Raw genomic sequence first — 14,140 nt, 5'->3', positions numbered from 1 at the left:
GGTTTGATCTCGGTCTGCTCTAGTCTGCATGCCAAATATCCTTGGGCAAGATACTAACCCCATGTTGCTCTCTGATGCATTCATTGGAGTATGAGTGTGTGTGCATGTTAGATAGAAGCACTAAAAGCCTTAGAAATCACTAAAAATGCGAATGAGCAAATGCGGTTGGGTGCACCAGTTTGTATAAAGCGCTTCAAGTGCTCAGTGAGAGTAGAAAGATAAGAACCAGTCCATTTACCATTTACATTTGTGTTGACTCTAACAGGCTGAATGCTGCTGCTTCACTGGGAGCTCACTGTTAGATAGAAAGTGGTCAGTGTGAAGAGGAGACGCAGCAGAAAGATGAAGACTGACAGGAAGAAAGCAGTGAACAGACTGTTGGAGCTGCTGTTAGTGGGACAGGACTTTATTCAGTCTCTGAGGACCAGATTTGACTTGATGAAGCAGAGAAACACAGTCTGAGTGTTTCTGTCACACAGCTGAAACTGGGATAACATTCCCTGTTGGGGCCACTGATGCTACTAGACTGACAGACTTTGGACACATCAGGTCCAGGTCTCACTAAGCCCATAAACAACTAAACAAACCCATGTAGAATATGTTTCATGAATTTACAAAGGAAAAATAGTACTTATTACTTATTAGGAGCCCTGAAAAATTAAGGTGCTTATTTTAAAAATTTTAAATTTTAAAAATCCGGTAATTTCTATGAATGCATTAGATTTGGAGTACAGTGCCAAGGAGATACTGAGAAAATTTTTATTCAGAGATCAGACTTGTCAAGTTTGAAAATGGCAAATTTGAAAGGTGATTAACACATAGTTTTTGTAAAACTTCAAAAGTTGATCATTTAATGTCCAGATGAACAAGATCATATTTGGGGGATTTAATTTCAGAGATATAAAAAAAATCACGTTTCTGGATGTAGGATTATCACCCATTATGTTTCTGGACTGTAAACTGAATATGGTATATGTTGATTGTGGGAGATGGTATATGTATATATAGAATATATTTTTGTTTTCTGATGTGACGTATGGTTGTTACACATATTAAAATATAAAAACATAGTTCACAAAGACAAAAATGAGTAGAGTCAATGCTACGCCCCAGATATATTATTGGACTGGATAAAACTGGACAGCAGCAGAATTTAGCTACAACTGACATTATATAAGTCTAAAATTATATAATTTTATACACAACATTTATTATTGTGGATGTTGCCTTTTGTGGGGGAAAAAAATGAAACTGAATGAAATGAAACAAATATTAGAAATGCAAACACTGTGAAATGATCAAACTGATACTGAAGAATTATCCTAAATCTGAACTGCATCTACAGCACTGACCTCTGACAGCGAGGAGAACATCTTTCTTCAGCAGAATGTTTCCCTCCCTGTTGTAGACGGTGCAGGTAGGTGGAGTTGTCTTCATTTGTTGGGTGTTTCAGGGTCAGACTGAGGTCTCCAGTTTTCAGCAGGTTTCTCTTCATTTCTGTTCGGTTTCTGTAAACCTGGTGCTTTTCATCAGAGTGGTCTGAGCTGCTCTGATACACGTGGACCTTCTTGTCATCACTGTCCATCCACTCCACTTTAACGTCTTCTGGCAGATGAGCTACAGTTTTGCAGGGCAGTTGGACAGACTCCACCCCTGAATCCACCTCCACCTTGTAAACTGAGAGGACAACAAAGCACAACATGATGACATCAGCAGCAGGTGTGATGGTCACATGACCTCCCTGTCCCCTCCTTGTTCAATTAATTTATAATTCTGTTTTATTTATATAGCGTCAAATCACAACAACAGTTGTCTTAAGACACTTTTGTATTGTCAGGTATACCGTACAATAATACAAAAAAACCAAAACAGGAGAGAAGCTGGTATAGGAGAAATCTGCTTTCTCTTTCTAGAATAGAATAGAATTCAACTTTATTGTCATTGCACATGTCACAGGTACAGGGCAATGAAATGATTCTAATTCCTGTGATTACTCTTGATGCAGCATTTTGTCTTCTAGTCTCAGTCAGATTGTGTCTCAGTTTGTTCCTGATGTGTTCCTGACTCGTTCTTTGGTAACTAGTCTGCAGCGTCCTGTAAAGTGCTGCAGACATGTTGGATGAAGAAGCACAGACAGACTGAGCCTCCACAGTCGGCCATGTCTCACACACATCAGCACAGAAACCATGAAGATCTCATGTGTCTGAACATCTGAAGCTCTCCACCACATGACTGAGCACAACTCAAGGAGGAACATTTACTGAAGCTGCTGCAACATTTACTGTCAGCACATGTTTCCATGTCAGCTGCTGTTTACCACCACAGAAGAAGAACAGCTTGTCCACATGCAGCCTCTGTGTCAGATCAATGCAGTGAAGCACACACACTGTTTAGTAAAGTCGTGTTGTGGAGCTGTTTCACTGATCAATGACTGAGTCTGAAGGAGGTTTTCTGACTTCTGGAACAAACCTGGAAGTTTCTCTTCAGCTCTCTGTATCAGCTGTTTGTAACTCTCAACTCTTTCAGCTTCTGGAACAAGTTTGTGTGAGCCACAGTCAAGGAGCCACCAGAGGACACCTGCTAACCATCGGCATTATGGGTAGTGTAGGAGGAGACACTCACCTGACATGAAATAGTGCCGGAAATAATATAGAAGACCTCCAGAAACCACAAGAAGAACCAGAAGAACCAGGAGAGCTTTGGCCCAGGGTGGAAACCATCCTAGAGAGAAACATAAAAAAAAAAAAAAATGAATAACATGACCTAGGAACTCTGATACATACATCTACAGCACAGACCTCTGCATTTTACATCTCTGACCTTTGACCTGCAGCACTGCTTTCTGTCTCAGGATGTCTTTGTCCCTGTAGATGGTGCAGATGTATTCTCCACTGTCTCTCTCTGTGGGGTATTTCAGGGTCAGACTGAGGTCTCCAGTTCTCAGCAGGTCTTTGTTCACTGCAGTTCGGTCTCTGTAAAGTCCGTCCTGTTTTTTACGTTGGTCAGTTTTGTGTGGATATATATGGACCAGCATGAGTTCAGGGTTAGAGCGAGTCCACTCCACTCTGGTGTCCTCAGGCAGGTCATGTTTTGTTTTGCAGGGCAGGATGACAGAATCTGAGCCTTCCACTACCTTTACCTCCACCTGTTGATCTGAGAGGCAAAAAACAATAATATGAACTGTAGAAGCAAGCATGTTTGTTTTTTGTTTTAATTAGTTTGTTTGTTTGTTTGTTTTTCAAATAAAGTGGACACTAGTACACACAGAAAGGTTTTTAAAGAGGAAAATGACTGGATTCATGAAGCCGGACTTAATGAATGTTTGTGTAAATGATGATGATTTATTCAGGTTTGGGCATACTCATTTGTAAAATAGTTTTACAAGCAGTGTGCTCACATTGCTTTTTATTTGTGTGTGGATTGAAGCACATGTTTGTGAGTCCTTAAAAGTGGCGCACAAATCAATGCACACACTTAAAAATCTTATTTTATACTCGTGAATAGTGTGGTATGCATTTGCAAATCTTTTGAGACAAATTTCTCTTCATTATTCAAAGAGAGGAAGAAAATGAGGCTCTAAAACTGTTCATAAATGTGATGCTGAGAACAGTTTGGTTTGTTATCTGTATTTGTAAGTTTTATATTTATATATATATATATATATATATATATATAAAAAAAATATATATATATATATATTTTTATATTTTATATATATATATATATATATATATATATATATATATATATATATATATTTTTTTTTTATTGGCGGTGCAACGATACTAGTATCGATACTGAACCATTCGATACAGTGCTTTCGGTTCAGTACGCATATGTATCAAACAATACAAAATTTATTTTATCACCTTTTCTTCTGACGATGCTGTCTGTGTTGAGCGCTCAGTGGATCTGTGTTCGACTACTCCGCCTAGGCTGCACTGTGGAGTGCAGATCCACCGAGCGCAGCGCAAGCTAGCAAGACAGAAGCTAAGATCGTTGCAACATGGCAAATTGAACCTCCCCCACCCTCATTCAGATCTGGCATTTGGAACTATTTTGGTCTTCATGTGAAGTATGACCCTGAAGGTAAGCGCGTCATGGACAAAAGTAAAACAGTATGTCGGATGTGCCATGCAATGCTCAATTACATGGGGGGAACTACTGCGTTAGCGCAGTTAGCTCGTTAACGTGTTGACGCCGTCCAGCCCCACGCACGGGGCGATCCGCGGTAGCTCGTTAACGGAGATTTGCTGTGTTGTGGCGTTAACGTCATTTCAGATTAGCGCTGACGGCACTAGTGGGAACACAATGAATATGGCCCCCTGATGATCCTCTAATCGCCTGAGCCAAGGTGTGAAACTGGGTGTGGGTCCCAATCAGCCAGAGTTTCGGGTGCGTTCATTGTGAAACCTGGCCCCACCTTATCATGCGAATTCCTGAGATCAGATGGCCCAGGATGTGAGTGGGCGTTAAGGCGTCTGGGGAGGGATCTCAAAACTGGATTATAGATGGCAGACAGTTGGTGTCGTAAACCACCGCCTCTGTTCAAAGATGGTCGCTCACAGTGGACATAGATGGCTTCTTTCACTCCTCTTTCAAACCATCTGTCCTCTCTGTCCAAAATGTGAACATTGGCATCCTCGAAAGAGTGACCTTTATCCTTAAGATGCAGATGGACTGCTGAGTCTTGTCCTGTGGAGGTGGCTCTTCTGTGTTGTGCCATGCGCTTGTGAAGTGGCTGTTTGGTCTCTCCAATGTCGTTTTGTCCCTCTGTGGGGGGTTACTCCCACTAGGTTTAAATCTGGGACTCTCCACCATTTGACCTTAGAACTGAAGAAGCTTCTCGGATGAGAGGTGAAACGTCTTCAAGCAACTTAAAGAAGTCCAGACGCTTTTCTTTGCAAGCTCCTTTGACTACGATGACTTGGATGACTGAGAACCTTCACAGACACAATGAATATGACTGCACATTTACGCCGACATCATCCTAGTGCAAAGACAAGTGGAAGCAGACAAAAACAACAAGCACGCATGCTACAAACTTTACCCGAGTCATTTAGACAGCCGTTAGCACATGATTCTCCTCATGGGGACCTGATATGTTTAATATGCTGCTGAGAGTATAGCCCAGAAGAAGCGTATAGTATAGCTTTATACTATATAAACTCTCTTTTCAAAAGAGGAGTGATTTCTTGATCAGATAGATTTATTTTTTTATTACTTTGTTGTTTCAGCAACATTAAATTTAAAAACTGTACTTTTGAGTTAAAATATATATTTATAATTTTAATGAATGACAAATTAAAAAGGCATGAACATTTTTTTGTATTGAAAAAATATCGAACCGTGACACCAAAGTATCGAACCGAACCGTGAATTTTGTGTATCGTTGCGCCCCTAATATCTATCTATCTATCTATCTATCTATCTATCTATCTATACATATATATATATATATATATATATATATATATACATATATATATATATATATATATATATATATATATATATATATATAGATATATATATATATATATAGATAGATAGATATAGATATATATAGATATGGATATATATGTATAGATATGTGTATATATATATATGTATATGTGTGTATATATATGTATATGTACACAAAAACATATATATATATATATATATATATATATTAGATAGATAGATAGATTTAAGTAATACTTTTATAAAACATGTAGCACCATCTTATACATTTAGTGTTTGATTTCCACTTTAAGTCTGTGATTAATGTAGCTGTTCATCAAGTATGTCATGAAGTTTTACTTTGACCTCTGTGCACAGTATTAGCTTTTGATGTGTAATTACAGCAGGTGTTGGTTTTTTTTTTTTGTTTTTTTTGCTGACCTTTGATGTGCAGCTCTACGTCTTCCAGTGTCCGTTCTCCCCTTCTACCACTGATGGAGCAGGTGTAGTTGCCGCTGTCAGTCATTTCTGGTTTTCTCAGAGTGAGGCTGAAGTCTGAAGTGTCCAAAGCATCAGGCCTCATTGATGTGCGCCCTCTGTAATGCTGATTTTGTCCTTTAAAGTCATCTCCTTCTTTTTGTTGTACATGGACAGATCTGGGCACAAGATCATTGCGAGTCCACATCACTATGGGGTCATCAGGTATAAAACCTGAGAACTGACAGGGGAGGAGGACAGACATTTCCCCTGCATTCATCTCCACCACCAGAGCCAGGGCATGCTGGGAGGCTGAGGACACACAAACGGAAACACAAATTAACTGCATGCAGTGGGTTAGTCTCAGAGTCCACATTTATCTGCAGGGAGCAGAGAGACCAGTTTTACAGTCAACCACAAAAAAAGTGCATTCAAATTCTTCATGTTTGTTAAATGTTATGGATCACCAGAAGATTTTCTGGCCCCTCTGAAGAATTTACTGTGAAACAGTCTCCTTTTTTGGTAAGCCATATTTAAATCTAATGTGCACATTGTACTGACTGCACTCTGATGATGTACAGTCACATGTTCTCTACTCTACATGTTCATTTCAGAGTCCATAAAGCCAGGATTAGGTCTCAGGCAGTTAGTAGGAGGTTTCCCCCATTAATATAATGACATGGTATAAGGTTTATCCTTCCTCCAATAAATTCAATTTCATTCGGTTTAATTTTTATAGCTCCCAATCGCAACACTCACTGTGAGGCCTAAAAGCTGAAGGCTCTACTTTTAAATATATGTATGGTAGAAGAAAGATTTGAAATTTAATTCTAGAGTTAACAAGGAGACAATAAGGAGAAGCCAGTGTGGCAGAAAATATGGGGAAAGAAAAAACAGACCAAACACAAATATCCTTACTTTTGTGACGTGTTTAATTATTTCCTCACATTGAATTTCAGATGTTTTAGATTATCAAACATGTTTAGTATTATCCAAAGAAAAACAAAGTATATATAAAATGTAATTAAAAAAAGGTTATTGTCATAAAAAAACATATATATATATATATATATATATATATATATATATTTATATATATTATATATAAAAAGATTATGTCATTATTGTGTGAAAAAATCTATCTTGAAGCGCTTGATTAATTACAATTGAGAAACAATCAACATCTTTAGAGCATTTGTCTAAAAGAGCAACTGATAAACGAAATCATTGATATTTATGAGTCTGTAAAAGGTTGTAAAGCTATTTTGATGGTTTTGGGACTCCACTGAACCACGATGAGAAAACATGGAGAAAACTGGGAACAGTGGTGAGCCTTCACAGGAGTGCCTGACTACCATAAATACTCGAACAGATGACTCATCTAGGATGTCGCAAAATAACAATCAGAGCAACATCTGAGGAATTTAAGGCCTCAATTGGCTCAGATCAGATCAGACTGGAGTTCCAATAAGAAACCCACTGTTGGCTAAAAAAATCTCATCTCACATACGCAACAACATATCCTGATGATTCCCAAGACTTTTCGTAAAATATTCTGTAGACTAGCGAGACAAAAGTTAAACTTTTTGGAAGGTTTGTGTCTAGATTCAAAAAGCTAACAAAGCGTTTGAAAAGAATTTCATACCAAGAGTCACACATGTTGGAGGGAGTGTGATGGTCTGATTTGCTGAACTGAAAAAACATGAACCAATTTTGCAAAAGTTTCAGCAAATATTTTGCTTGCTGCCTTGGAAGGACAGCAAGATGTACAGTTTCTCTACGGCTAGAGACGGGGTTGGATTACACAGCTTGCTCCAACTAATCTTCTTTATTATCCCCAAAACCCCCATCCCAATAGCACTGTGTCAGCTCTCAAACCAATTAAAAGAACAAAAGTCAGCAAAAAACACACTCAACATAAAAAGATCACAAAGAAAGAACAATGCTTTATCTGCAACAGCGCCACTGAGTAAAACAGCAAAATCTAGATTATTAAACATTGGGTCTTGCTCTTCTAAGTATCTGTTAATACTTTACTAACTGATCTACAAACTGATTTACTTTTCACTACAGAAAGAAAGAAGAAGAAAAACGAAACAAGGGTGCAGCAGGATAATTATATTAGCTTTATTGTTTTGTTTTGTTTTTGAATCCTGTCTGGTAGCTTTTGCAATCACAATTATGATAAGAATGATCGGTTTCACCAAACACATTTTGCTAATTCAAGAAGAGCCCTATAAATTCTCTATAGGTTCCTCTTGTTGATGTATTTCTTTTATCTGTTTTTCAAATAACTTTTGTTAGTGTTATTTAATTTGTTACATTATATTTAATATTGTAAAATATGACAATGTCTAAGCTGACAGGCAGAGAAAAAACACACACACACACAAACTAAATGCACACAGAGGATATTAGGAGAAGTGGAAACACAGCTGACACGAATTAGAATAATGACACTGTAGGGGAAGTGAAACTAAAACATGAACACACCCGACACAAGCTTGACAACATGAAACATGACAGATTAATGCCCACAGACTCAATGTGATGAACCAATAAGTAAGACTACAACACAAGCATGCTGAAAGTACAAGACAAGACCGTATAATATTGTGAACAAGAACGCCACAAGGGCATAGAAGAAAATCTAAAAAATAATGAAAATCAATTAAAGCCTAGCTGATCATCAACACCAGAACTTAACATACATTTCTTAGAATAGAATCAAAAATATAAAAAGAACTGGGTCCCAGCCCCTGACACATTCCCTCTGCCCCCATACCTTTAGCCCCCACTAACGCCTATTCCATTTATTTAGCTACAAGTGTAAGAGTTAATACACATTTCTTTCAAGAAGTGTTGCAAAAGTGGAAAATGTGGGATTTTCTGATTCGGTAGGGCACAGATTTAACATTGTAAGCTGTAAACAAATAAATGTAAGTAAAATTTGAATTACAATTCTGTAGCTCTGAGTATATTTGTGTAAATACACATTGTTGAATATTTCTGAATATTTGTTCTGTAACTTTAAAACAAGTGTTTGAAAAAAAAAGTTAGAATTTCAAAATAAAAAGGTTATTTTTCTGCATATTTACTAATGGTATTGGCTCCTTGGCACAGTTTCTGGACTTTACTTACTTTGTTATTTAGTTCTTGATTTCTGGTTTGTTCATGTTTTCCCCCTACATATCTGGTCAGTCCTACTTTCATTTTGTAATTTGTTTAGTCTACCCTGTCATGTACCATGTCTGTCTCCATGGCTGACTGCATTCCCTGTTAGTTTTACAAATGTAGTATTCGAGTTAGTACATTTGTAGCCCTTTCCCTCTGTTAGGTTCATAAGTATTACATACAGTGAGTGAGCATTAAAAGAGGATTTAAAGTTATTGTCTTACTGTAGATGAGGAGCAAAAGCACAAGAATCATCCTTCACTTCAGGCAACCAAAGGTCCCCTGACTTGACAAACTGACACCTGAGAGAACAGACAGATCCAAAACAATATACCACGAATTCTCAAATGACGCTAAAAGGAAAGTTTGCTTTTGGTTTCTGTTCCAGAAAACAGGTTTAACCTGTTAAGAGGTTTCCCTTACCCTAACTTCTCAGTTCACGTCAGACTTGCAGTCAATGCCTGTGTGCATGCCAATAAGTAAGGAAAAAGCTCAGTATATGTTTGAATACAATAACACTGAATTATGAATATACAAAAATTCCCCTCTCACCCCTGTGTGCAGTCTTTTATTCTTCAAGTTCGGCTGTGGTAGTATCTTTGCTGTTCATACCCTGATAACAATATATTTGGCCCAGATCCGGAGAAGAGTCATCTTAAGTTATGGACCGGATGCACACAGCAGATCTGTGCCTTTTATCAAATTGGCACAGTATAGGTACAAATGAGATTTTCTGATGTGGGCCAGCTGCAGGTCAGATCTGTACCAGGTGATATGTCTGTATTTCCTGATCCGGCCCGAATTCTGGCCAAACGTGCACCTCAACTTTCTGACACAAAGCCAGATATGTACTTTATTCATTTTATTATAGCCCCAAAAATGTTCAATATTATTAACCAAATAGAAGTTGCTTAGTACCTGACAAGAATGTTAAATGTTCTTCAAATCATATTCTTTTTAGAAACAATTAAAGAACAAAACATTATAATGGGGGACAACAGTAAAAAGAGTTTGATATTGTAAAGATATCTATTTTAAGATAAACGAAACACAATTTAGCATTTTGTTTAATTAAATAATTTAATCTAAAAATACATCAATTTTAACAATGTTTATTTAAGAAAACTTACATGCAAAATGAAATGTTGTTTTTATTTTACCTGAACAAAAACAATAAAGAACAAGACAAAACACTCTACAAACACTGTACATTTATTTTACAAATTTCACAAAAGAACACAAACATAATGTAATAGTTTGAAACTAAAGAGAAGATATTGGATCTCTGCATGTGTGTAAAATAAAAAGGTCGTTTTTTTGTACATATTGTAAAAGACCACGGTAACATCAGTTGTAAAAAGCTTGAAAAAACTGCATTATATGATACAAAGCACTTGAAAACTGTTGCTCAGATATTGCCCTGCTATGCATTTAACGCTGTAGCATATACAGTTTCGTGAGGCAGAACTGGGAGGGAGTGCGGGAAAAGGTGGAGGCTAAGCTGTCTAAATGGAACCGGTTGCTCCCCTACCTGTCCTACAGGGGTAGAGTTCTAGTAGCTAACAATCTGGTTGCCTTATCTTTATGGCACAGGTTACTTGTTTTAGTGCCACCACCCGGTCTTCTGGAAGAGGTGCAGCGGCTTCTGGTGAAGTTTGTCTGGTCGGGATAGCATTGGCTTCGTGCGGCGGGCCTGTATCTTCCTGTGGCGGAGGGGGGACAAGGCCTAATAGATGTTTTGTCCAGAACAGCAACCTTTAGACTACAGACGGCACAGAGGCTGCTGTATGGCTGTGGTCACAGCTGGATGGCTTCTGCTCAGTTGCTGCTTAGGAGAGCGGGCCGGCTTGGATTGGATAAACACCTCTTTCTTCTGAAGTTGGATCAAGTGGATCTGTCTGGACTTGGGCCATTTTACAGCTCGGTGGTGAACGCCTGGCGGGCGCTGAAGGTCGCACCTGCTCCTGACCCCAGACCTGGGATGTGGCTTTTCAAGGAGCCGCTGTTTTTTAATGACTTTTTTCCAAGCACTGTGTTTTCTTCTGCCACAATAAGGACCAAGTTTGTGGAGGCTGGCGTTGTCAAACTGGGTCATCTTACAAGGATGTCTATGGGTGCACTTGGTGATGTCACAGGCATTAAGTCTTACAGAGTGCTGGAGAGGATTATGGAGGAAGTTTGGCAATCTCTGTCGCCATCACTGAGATACTTTGCTGGAGATCGTGTCCTGACTGATCAATGGGCTGATGACAGCGAATATGTTTTCCCTTCATTGATGGGCAGTCCTGCCTTTGAGGAGCAGCCTGAGGGGAGTGGCATGCTGCTCTCCCTGGGGACACCAGTGCTGGATAGTTTCAGCTCTTGTGGCAAGAAGCAGCTTTATTTCTGCTGTGTTAAGGTGCTGAATTTCTGCTCTCTGGTTGGAATCAGGGAGTCAAAATGGACTGAGTTTTTTGCTTCGGTCTGTACCCCTAAAGGCAGGTGGAGGGTCCTGTATAAGCCTCCTGTTGAAAAACGGATGGCTGACCTCCAGTGGAGGATTATACATGGAGCAATAGCCACGAACAGACACAGAGCCCACCTGGACCCGAGCACTGGGGAGGGTTGTCCTTTTTGTTCAGAGAGGGAGACGCTGGAGCACTTAGTGGTCTGTTGTCCGCGGCTGGTGGGTTTATTTTCTTTGTTGCAGGAGTGGGTGGAATCTTTAGGGGAGGCTTTCTCTGTACCTTTGTTTGTTTTTGGCCCTAAGTATTCAGTGCAGAAGAGGCAGACCTTGGTTCTGATTAATTTTTTGTTTGGCACAGCTAAGCTGGCAATATGGAAAACTAAGAAGAACCAGATGCTGGGTCAGGGTTGGACTGATGTTGTGCAAAGTCTGAAGGGCCTGTTGGCATCCCGTCTGAGAGTAGAGCATGCTTTTTACTCTCTGACTGACAGTCTGGACTCCTTTGAAACTATGTGGGGCATTGGAAGGGTTTTGTGTTCAGTAGGAGCAGATGGGACACTTGTGCTTAACTTTTGAGTGTGTGTGCTGGGTACCTTAGTCAGTGTTTGGTGTACAATGAATGTTGTGATTGTGTGTTTGTTTTTTTGTTTTGTTTGTTTTTGTTTTAACTCGGTGTAAATAAAGTTGTGTGAAAGTCTCTCTGCTCCTCTCTCTCCACCTCTGTTCCTCTCTCTCCCTCTCTCTCCCCCTCTGTTCCTCTCTCTCCCTCTTCTCCTCTCTCTCCCTCTCTGTTCCTCTCTCTCCCCTTCTGCTCCTCTCTCTCCCTCTCTGCTCCTCTCTCTCCCCCTCTGTTCCTCTCTCTCCCCCTCTTCTCCCCCTCTTCTCCTCTCTCTCCCTCTCTGTTCCTCTCTCTCCCTCTCTCTCCCCCTCTGCTCCTCTCTCTCCCCTTCTGCTCCTCTCTCTCCCTCTCTGTTCCTCTCTCTCTCTTTGTGCTGACAATCATCAAATCTACAGTTGAAACCAGATATTTACTCTTCAGATAAAAACACTTTTTTAATTGTAACATCAAATCAGACTAAATGTTTATTTTTTTAGGTTGATAAATATAAAAACATATTTGTTAACTTTAAGAGTAAAGAGAGAAACTATCTGTATTTCTTAATTGCAAATGGCACCAAATTGTATTCCAAACTGAGCCACACTTATGGAGCTCCACAGTTCTTTTCCTGGTGTTTTGGTTGACATCTCTTGATTTTCCCATGTCACAGAAACAGGCTCTGTGTTTTGCCTTATATGCATCCACAGCTGTGCCACCAGTTTACTCACATGGACTCTACTAACCAATCAGAAGCTTCTTCAGCTCAGAATCGAATCGTCTGCAGTTTTCTTATTAATTAACAATAAACTTAGTGTATATGTACTCCTAAATTTGATGAAAGTGATAATAAATAGAAGCTCTGTCTCTCTTTATTCTGACATTTAACTAATTCAAAAGATATTTCAAGATTTATTTAACCAAAACAAGTTTACTCTAAATTGATGTTTAACAGTAAAAAAATGTTCTTGTGTTTTCCATAAAGTGTAAATATCTGGTTTAAACTGTGAATATACTGCTGTGTGTTGAAGTTCCTCTTGTTTTGCATAGAAATATACTGAACAACATCCAAAGCATAATATATAAAATAACATCTACCAGAGTTTTTTCTTTGAAAGAAGCTCCTTATGTCCATTCTTGTATATCATTACTGAAACCGATTTATTTAGCCGTGGAGGGAAACAACTGAAAATATGAAATAAACACACATGTAAGCTGAGACTCTCTAAAGAAACAGCTTTGTTGTTGTTCGGCTTTTCATTTCACCGTTTGTTGATTCACTTCAAGTAACGTAATATTGGGTCAAGTGATCAGTTTGATATCAATCTTTCGTGATTCACCGTCATATTTACATTATTTGTACGGTACGAATGATTTGCTTTGGTACCTGCTCAAACTTCAGTTCTCCTCTGTCTGCCTGGCTCCGTTTCTCCAACAGCGAACTCACAGGCAGCAGCTGCCCCGCCCCCTCACTCAGTGCCTGAGCTCGGATCATACCAATATTAGGGGGGATTCACGCACAGTCGTAAATTCCCACAGTGTGCACTATGTGCTTCAAATACTGTGTGCACTTTTTGTTTTATACAGTTGTCAGCCAGGCATCTAACTATGAAAAATTACACTCCAAAAGACCCCGGGCTTCTGACAAAACAACCCGAGCTTAAGCCCAGTAAGCCACCCCCACGTTCTGCCACTGGGTAAAGGGATCAATAACAATTTAAAATTTAAAATTTACAGTTTGATGATTTAAAGTCACCACGGTGGCACAGTGGTTAGCACTGTTGCCGCACAGCAAGAAGGTCCTGAGTTACCATCAGGTGTTTCTGTGTGGAGTTTGCATGTTCTCCCTGTGTTTGCGTGGGTTCCCTCCGGGTACTCTGGCTTGCTTCCACCGTCCAAAGACATGCAGCTTGTGGGGATAGGTTAATTGGATAATCCAAATTACCACTAGGTGTGAATGTGAGTGAGAATGGTTGTCTGTCCCTGTGTGTTAGCCCTGCGAC

The 14,140-nt window shown here is 39.3% G+C and overlaps 2 protein-coding genes across 2 annotated transcripts in view; one reads left to right on the top strand and one right to left on the bottom strand.

The window, feature by feature from the left end:
* LOC309703468 (uncharacterized protein) overlaps window positions 1-14,140 on the top strand; it is a 147,163-nt gene that overhangs the window by 103,500 nt on the left and 29,523 nt on the right. The gene's annotated exons all lie outside the window — the stretch shown is intronic.
* The window catches only part of LOC309698992 (uncharacterized protein), a gene marked incomplete at both ends in the record, with an annotated part of 34,965 nt that overhangs the window by 20,383 nt on the left and 442 nt on the right, over window positions 1-14,140 (bottom strand). The window contains 4 exons of the mRNA XM_082521801.1: window positions 2,623-2,721; window positions 2,821-2,901; window positions 2,998-3,153; window positions 5,887-6,234. Coding sequence (XP_082377927.1) covers window positions 2,623-2,721; window positions 2,821-2,901; window positions 2,998-3,153; window positions 5,887-6,234 — 684 coding nt within the window. The remainder of the gene's footprint in view (window positions 1-2,622; window positions 2,722-2,820; window positions 2,902-2,997; window positions 3,154-5,886; window positions 6,235-14,140) is intronic.

This window comes from Aulonocara stuartgranti (assembly GCF_965226115.1).
Source record: "Aulonocara stuartgranti genome assembly, chromosome: 3".
In the NCBI taxonomy this organism is placed as follows: Eukaryota; Metazoa; Chordata; class Actinopteri; order Cichliformes; family Cichlidae; genus Aulonocara; species Aulonocara stuartgranti.
The sequence above is the reverse complement of the archived record's forward strand: the minus strand, read 5'-3'. Positions and strand labels throughout refer to the sequence as shown.